Source organism: Alternaria novae-zelandiae, assembly GCF_023758075.1.
Source record: "Alternaria novae-zelandiae strain BMP 2774 chromosome Unknown scaffold_6, whole genome shotgun sequence".
Lineage (NCBI taxonomy): Eukaryota > Fungi > Ascomycota > Dothideomycetes > Pleosporales > Pleosporaceae > Alternaria > Alternaria novae-zelandiae.
This window is the reverse complement of record NW_026056966.1, coordinates 1,211,990-1,220,351: the sequence shown is the minus strand read 5'-3', so window position 1 is coordinate 1,220,351 and position 8,362 is coordinate 1,211,990. Positions and strand designations below refer to the sequence as shown.

Here is an 8,362-nt window from a genome sequence, read left to right as displayed (position 1 = left end):
GAATTGGGTGCCGCGTTGAAGGGATTTTGGTTTGCTGCAGATTGTTGACTCTGCGAGGTAAGTCTGCGGGCCAATTGGTGAACAGCCTCTTCTCTCCGAGCAGCCTCGGCGATTTCGTCGGCGTCATGTGTGTTGTAGTTTCCATCCTTGCGGTCGGTGTGGATGTTATGACTTTGCGGCGAGCCCTCGACAGCTGCTATTGTGGATGCATCTGACTCTGCTTGCTCGTTGTCGTTGTAGTGGGAAGGCTGTCTGCCGCCCATCTCTGGTGGTGGAACGCCGCCGGATACAGCCTCGCGGTCCATGTTGGTTGTGAAATTGCCGACTAGACTCATGGTGGGCGAGAGATCGCCACTTGGGGGCAGAGATTAGTCAGGCGAAGGAGAAATGCAAAGAGGGACAGGTATTAAAAGGTAGTAGAGTGTGTATGGCAGGGACAACAAGGCCAGGCCGGGGGGATGAGGTAGATGATAATAAAGGTAGCAGCAGCTACTGCTAATGAGGACCCAGGCGCCGCCCCAGTAAAGGATTTGGTCCAGCGGGCGGCGGACTGACGGCTTGGCTGGCGAGGACCAGCGCGCCGGATGGCCTGCCTGTCCGTCTCCGGTTCGCTTGCATCGAGTGCGCTAGTGTCACGCCTCGGATACGGTAAATACGATACCTACCCATAAGGTCTTCCAGCCAATCAACGCGTACACACTACGGCCACGCGATATCGACTCATTCTACATCCACCACTGTCGTTTCGCGAAGAACGGTCCGAACAAAGTTACGTCCGTCGTCGTCGATCGCCGTTCGGCCATGCGGCTCTGAGTGCCCTCTCTGGTAACCACAGCTGTACACTGTCCTCTGTATACAGCACCACATCCGAGCTAGTTCGTCCGACCAACGCCCGCGGCTGCCCCTAAGCCTTGGCCAAGCTCACATGCAGCCCATTTGCCCTCTGCGATAAGCGAAAGAGAAAGCGAATCCCCGCCAGGCCCCTAGAGAAAAAGAAGGTCTTACAATCGACTGTCTCAGGCAATCGAGGGCTGCACACGCCATCGCAACACTGCTCGCAACCGACAGAAACAAACACATCAACACTGTACCTCATCTTGACGTCGTGCATCTCCGTTTCCCCTGCGCATGCTTGCACACCGCGCCAATCAAACGCACCCCGGTACGCCCCTCCCAAACGAAAGAGCCCCAGACCCCTCCCTCGCACAAGCACAGCGGACGAAAATCGCAGATCGCGAGATTCAGGGTGAAGGCAGAGTGGATCCAGCCCCCGGAGTGGTTGCGTGGCCATCTGCTCGGTGTTGGCTCTGCATCCGGTTCGACCTGCCGTTTCGTGGTGTTGTGGTGGCTTTTCAAGGTTGCCCGGGTGTTTGTGCTTGCACCATCTTTCTAGCGCGGCTTCGGCGGCGGATGCAGCGTCTTCCGTGGGACCGGAAGACGTTCAGCCCTACCCTGACACCTGCCATGTGCGCGGCACGGTGCTGGTTCAAAAGGCTTCCGGGTCCCGTTGCTTCTCGATACTGATTCTGGAATCTCCACTGCTGACTGCGGCTGCTTATCGTCGTGCCGCAAGAGAGGGTCTGTGAGGTCGTTGGTCCCCGGGATACGGCGAGGATAGCGGATCTTGGCCTTTCCGATCGCCGGGGGCTGGTCTGTTGACATATACCTCAAATGCGCGCGCGGTATGTTGTTGGTATGTACTGCTGACTGTGCGCGCTTTTTCGAGCTCGTATGCCGTTTAAACGGTGTGCATCTTACGACTGCTTTGTGCCGGTCAGCGTTGGCATGTTACGCCCCGGGTAATATTTTGCCACTCACAGTCATCTAGGCAGTCATCAAGCCATCGATCGAGCTACTGGACTTGCGATAGGTTCAGTCAGTACTTGGCCTCTTATCTGCAGACGCCGGATATTTCTCAACGATCTGACGATTTCCTCCCGGCTGGGAGTCAGGCAGCGATTCAACATCACCAGTACGACCAGCCGTTGCCCAAATTATCGCGAATACAACAAGATGGCCAAGAGTGCGACACTGGAGCCTATATCACGGTAGCATCCTTACTCAGACGTTCGTCAATTCCCACCGGTCGTATGCTGTGCAGCCCGTTAGACTTCTACCGAAGAAACGACATGGCGATGTCTCACGAATGCAGGATCGACCCGCTGGATTTATCCAAGACGACGGAGACGTGAGAACCTATATATGTCGTAGCATTCAAAGTCGGGGACATGAAGGGGTCCGGCTTACTATTGCGTCTTCCCTCCGCACAGATCCGTCGGTCCGATTGTGCACCCAGATATATCTCTAACGTTGCGGGACGGCCTGGGGTAGTGCTGATGAGCTTATCGAGACAACCGACGGCACGTCTGAGCAATGGCCATGTCATTCTTTCCAAGATTCATTGTCTCATGATGACTTGAATGAAATTGAGTGTAAAACACATGCCGTGAACGTACACAGTATATCCATCCATAGATCTAAGAAATTTCAACTCACATGCAATCTCCCCAACCCATTTCCCATCTCACAACTTCCCCTTCTCCTTCCCCTTCTCCATCCCCTCCCCCTTCTTCTTCGCCAACGGCCTCAAAATACACTGCTGCGTCATACTAGCCACACACCTCCCCCCCTCATCCCACACCCAACCCTCGCCAAAACTCCTGCCCTCACCCGCAACCTTACACCTCAACTCCCTCAGCAACCACCCCTCATCCAATTTCAACTCCTCCGTATCCACAAACAGCCTCAAGGAGAAATCCAAACTAGACACCGCACTCGCATCTCCAAACCACATATGATTGAACGACAGGGGTAAGAACGCGATGCCCAGATCCATGAGAAAGGTCAGGGATGTCATGTTATCGGTAGTGGTGGGAAGCTGTTCTCGGCTGCGGATCCAGTCCGCGGTGCTGCGCTCCGAGGGCGCGAGGGTGTCTTGGGTGTGCGGTGCTGAGGCGGCGATGCCGTAGAGGTTCTGGGTGAAGACGCTGTCGGGGACGAGGCGTTGGTCATAGAAGTGGGAGATGAGATTGAAGCTCTTTTCGTGGGCTTCTTTTAACTTTTTGGGGACGGTGCCTTTCTCCACTAGCGCGGTGAAGGCCGCCTCCGGTGTAGGACAGTCGCGCCAGTTGGGGTGGGTGTGGGATTGGGAGTAGGATAGGAGGGACGTGGGCGAACTGATGATGAAATCGGCGGTTGCGAGGAGGCATATTCTGCTTTCTTCTTTCTGGCCGTCTTTGGGAGTGGTCGTTTGGCTTACTTCGACTTGGCGCGTTGCAAATGTGCGGGTTTGGCGTACTACTCGTACGCTGGCTCGGAGGGGTCGGTCGGTATAAGCTGGGCCTAGGTAGTTTCCTTGGAGAGAGTAGAGGTTGTAGCCGTCTGGTACGGTGAGACAGGCTGCTTTGCAGGCTACGGCGATGGTGTAGCCGCCGTAGGCAATGTCCAGTGGATTGCCCATTTTCTGAGGGAAGTTGATCATTTCGAATTCGTTTTCGCCGGTTTGGCGTAGGGCTAGTTGCTCCATGAAGGGCTTTTGTGGGGGATTGGGTTGGTTGGTCATCTTGGTTGGATGGAGAGGTTTGACGTGTGTTGGGTGTGGCGAAAGTGTCAGGTTGGTGTTTGAAGTGTTAGCAGGCAACGCTGATCTGGTGCGTTGATTTTAAGATGGCAAATCTCTAATGACAAAGCTTGTGATCAATGTATATATGTTATTGGGGATGTTGCGGCCGTTGCGGCCGTTACGGATGGAAGTCGTGCCGCTAGCGTGCTGCACCAATCATCTAACCTCGGCAGGACTTCCCGCTGGTAAGCAGCCCCTCACCTCGATCAAGGTATCGTTGCGAAGTGCTCTCCAGCAGCAGTAACTTGGGGTATGTATGGAGGAGGTCTTGAGCAATAGTTTGATCAGTTGATAATATACAACATACAATTACCCTACATCACCAAATCCTCTTAGCAACCATCGCATACCGACTGACATGCCCAAAGCTTGTCCCTCTCTCCCTCTCCTCTGCCTCCTTCTTCCTACCCTTCTCATCTCTCTCCCTCAATCTCTTCAGCGTCTCAGGATCATCGTCGTAAATCACCTTCCTCTTCTCCTCGTCTACATCCACAACGCCCCACCCCCCGATTCTCTTACCCCCAGTCTCCACATTCATCTTCTCTCGTTCCTGCATACCGTGGTACCGTTTGCGGCTGACGGATAGGAGGAGCATGCCGAGGATGAGTTTGAAAGCGAGGAAGATGAGGTAGCCGACGAGGAAGACGATGAGCATTGTTGAGCCGGCGATGAGATCGTCGAGGGTGTAGGAGAGTGGATTATACCAGGCTTGCGAGGGGATGCCAGCGCCGAAGGAGGAGCGGCCTAGGGCTCGGCGGAAGACGTGGTCGATATGTGCTAGTGCTGCGGTCGTTGTGGGGGAGGAGGTCGGGTCGGAAGAGAGGGATGTTGATGTGGTGTGGAGAGGTGGCGGCATGTGCATGGCGATGAACATGTGATAGGTCTGGATGGCGGCACGTATGAAAAGACAGGACAGTGGTATGACTGGCAAACCAAGACGTCGTGTCAAGTCTGCATCAGCAAAGGCCTGTGAGGTGTTAGTAAGCACACTGCCAGAGATTGAGACGGCTTACGTTAGAATAGTAGTCCTTTGCCAGAACGTCGAAGAACTTGCTATACACCTCTGGCTTGTACTGATTGAACTTGGTAATGTACGCATGCTTCAGCCAATCGACAAACATCTCGCTACCCAACACCAGCAGGAACGGATTGAGTACCTGTGCAATGTACTTTGGAAAGATAGTAAAGCTCATTGGTATGATACTCGTAGCCTTGAACGCGGTCGCAGAAGACGCATTGGCAGATCCAGTGAACATGGCCGTCCAAGAAGTGTCACTGCTTTGGATACTCAAGCCACCAACTTCAACAACGTTGCGCATTGCAATGATGAGAAGCATGAGCCAGAGCTGGAAGCGCTCTACGATATCTGCGCAGGTAATCTGGAAAAGGTTCTCCTTTTCAAACTTCTTGAACACCGTGCCCTTGATTTCGACGAATTGGTTGGACATCAAGAGCGTCAGTAGTGCGTTGGAATAAGAGTTGACGGCCACGTTGAGCGTTATCACTTGGTAGAACAGCGCTGTAGCGTGGGCGACGGTGTATACCAGTGCAAGTGCAAACATTCCAAATGGACGGAGGACCTTACTTCTGCCGTCGGGATTACGGTCCAGCGTCTCGCGAGAAAAAAGGCATTCCAGCACATCCTGACCGACGGCTGAGAGCAGGCGATCACAGACCTCGAGGACGTTGTAGATGACATAGAGCTTGATAGCTGACTGTCCGCGAATGCCATGGTACATGCGACTGGCATCGAAACGCATCAGAACGAAGCAGCTGGCAATGACCAGTAGACCCTTCAGTATGTCTGCTTTGTGGCTTGGTTGTAACGTAGAAGGCGTGGACTTGGTACGGCGGTGACGGAATCGGGAGTTTCGAGGCCGGCGCGCTCTGAGCTCGTTCATGTCTGGGAACTTGAATGTCGTAGACATCTGAGGGTTCTGCCTAGCTGTGGTGTTGGCTGAGGGAACAGTTGAGGAAGATGGCTTCCGCGACATGGATGGAGGCACCTCCTCGGCGGGAGTTGGGAGTGGTGTAGGGCCATCGATCTGCTTTCTGCGTTGCCAAAGGCGAGGAAGACCGTCGTAGACAAAAGCCCAGAGATCGCGAAACTCTTTCACAATGACCGAGCCCCACCATTTGACCAAGATGGCAATAGCGAGCAGAAAGCGGAGGGGCAGAATCGTCAAGACGTGCATCCATGCATCTAGACAAGCTAGCGCTCCAAATCCAAGTATGCCCTCGATCTTCAACGGTATTCGCAGGAAGTTGAGCAAGCGCTCGTACTTAATCTCGGATGTTTCATATGGAAAGTCTGTCGTCGCTGGGCGGTATATGTACAACGGGGAGGGACGGCTCGCGGAGAGTTCTAGGGAAAGAAAGGTAGGCATCGACATTGGTGGCAGCGGGAGGGCAATTGGTGTCGGAGAGACCTGCTCACGTATCTCGCGCGCCTCCTTGTGTCGGTCGTAGCCCTTGGACGTGCCATCTCTGTGGTCCAGACTCAATGGCGGAGGAACATGCCTGCTATGCCTCCGATCTTCTGTCTCTTGTGTCTGATTATGTGTTCGGGAGCGCGACCTTGACGTGGTCCTCCGTGGGAGCGAGGGCGTGGTAACAGATCGTGAAGAAAGCACCGGGCGGCCGTTGCGCAACTCGGTTGCCGGTGTCTTGATCAGGACGACTTCCTTCTCGCGCGGCCCTTCCCGCCCTCTTGAGCCCTTTCCTCCCCTCCCCTCGCCATTCAGCTCCACCGGCCGCTCCAGCACGACGCCCAAGAGCTTGTTGCTGCCCTGGCCATCGCCATCTTCCAGCGGTGTGGCGTCTTCCAGCTCGTCTTCGAGAATCGGCGTAGCTGCTCGGATGGGAATGCTCGCAGGTTCACTCGTGAGTTCCTGAATCTGGCGGGGACTGAGCTTGAGAATCTTCTCGTGCTCCGACACGCTGCTCCTCCGCCGCCCATCTCCCGGTCGCTTGATAGGCCGTATCTTCTCGCTGGTGTCGGAGAGAATGGCCTCTTCGTGCACGCTGGGCCTCCTGCTCGGCGCACTGGAGCTGATTGCGCTGTTTGGCTCGGCTTTGGCGCCATTCGTCATGTTCTGCAGCGGTTCCTCGCTTTTGGCTTCATGGGCGCGGCGGCCACTCGGAGGTGCCACATCATCCGGTTCGGGCGTCGAGGAAGGCGTGGGGAGCTGGCCCGTCGTATGCAATTCACCGTATATCCGTGTTTCTGCCCCGTTCATGGCGTGAGGGGCTGGAGTTGCTGGTTGAGGGCATCGTGTATTGCTCCTCGTGGTGCTGGGCAGTCGCGACGTGTTCGGGTCGAACCGAGGATCGGGAAGCACCAACACTAAGCAGACCCCGGCCACCACCAACCTCGTACCCTCAACAGCCCATCTAGGTGAAAGTACTTCCAACGATTTCGTTCTGGATTAAAGTCTATAGGAACAATGCGCCACACCTTCAATGGAGGTCTATGATCTAATACTCCACCTAGGCGGCCTGATTGCCTTGGGCCAGATGTTTTCGCCTGCCTGGCCTGTGAAGGTCGATACCAATGACAGCGAGCCAGGTCACCGCCAGGACAAGAAGACTCACTGGTCTCGCAGTTCACATGGCAATTGGTAGCGATGGTAACTCACAGGTACTCATCGGGTGTTGGTGGAAGCGAACGTTCAGAGCTTGTCTTCGTATCTATGACACCTTTGACAGAAACCTGCATCAAATATGGAAGCAACGCGACCTCGACATTCAGAAAAGGGTCCATCCATCTTCAGTGCTATCATATCCTCGTTTACAATTCTACTTGTCGACTGGAGCGACGTGAGCATGATCACCGCGTTAGTTGTAGTCAAGACAACAGAGGGAAACCGACCCTGGAGGCAGTGACGAAGGTCTTCTTGGTGCTCCCATCGTGTTGACTAAGAAGAGAAATAAGAGGGCGAATAAACCTAATGCTTATAGCCGGATGAGGAGTGAATTGTTCCAATCGACGAGTCTACCACATTGCTCGTTGCCGGCCTCAAGGATTTCTTGCAAGACTGACTTCAAAGAAACCAGACAAGAACGTCTGATGCAAACAGCCGGATTACGCCTCGCGCCGTTCCGGCCGACCCCGTCACATCCCTCCCTCCCAGATACGTTGGAAGGGTTCTTTGACAATCCGGAGATGTTTCGGTATACGAAGATCTCGTCAAGGCCTGCATCCAGACCATCTTAGACAGACTTTCTTCCGCAGACCTCGACTGTACGTCGTGCAACATATATGCCTGCTTACGCCATCTGCATGCTCGACTCGACCGCAACCAGATCTTAGTGTATCACCGCACTGCACATCAATATAAAAGAAAGATGGTATAGTTTGGCTACACTCTATGCGTTTTCAACGCCGCGAAGTGCGCTATCTGATCGACTCAACTTCTTTCCAGCTTCTATTGACTGCGCATACAGCCGAATCCATGTCCGCATGCGCCGTACTACCCGAACCTCGTATTCCTCACAAGCACGGAAAGCTACATACAGCATCAAGTTTGGTACGCCTAAACTCACAGTGGATATGATATGGCAAGGGTCAGCATGTGTAGCTTATCGTAAGCAGACTTCTGTAGCTATCCACAGGTTCATCCATGTTACTGACACACCACATGGCATCTCGCACAGCAGCCCGTACTACAACGCTACACTAGACATCAACGACACCAAAACTCTTATCCCCAGGGTCAAGTGAAAGACATGCTTTTGCGA

The 8,362-nt window shown here is 54.2% G+C and overlaps 2 protein-coding genes across 2 annotated transcripts; both read right to left on the bottom strand.

Moving 5' to 3' along the window:
* Nucleotides 1-2,524: 2,524 nt before the first annotated feature.
* Nucleotides 2,525-3,562, bottom strand: J4E88_003917 (uncharacterized protein; the record flags this gene model as incomplete). The annotated part of the gene is made up of 1 exon (XM_049397565.1): nt 2,525-3,562. The coding sequence occupies one exon, from the start codon at nt 3,560-3,562 to the stop codon at nt 2,525-2,527; it is 1,038 nt and encodes a 345-aa protein (XP_049256953.1).
* A 379-nt stretch (nt 3,563-3,941) lies between these two features.
* J4E88_003916 (uncharacterized protein) lies at nt 3,942-6,861 on the bottom strand (the record flags this gene model as incomplete). Its single annotated transcript, XM_049397564.1, has 2 exons — nt 3,942-4,589; nt 4,636-6,861. 2 exons carry the CDS (start codon nt 6,859-6,861, stop codon nt 3,942-3,944), a joined length of 2,874 nt encoding a protein of 957 aa, XP_049256952.1.
* Nucleotides 6,862-8,362: the final 1,501 nt, after the last annotated feature.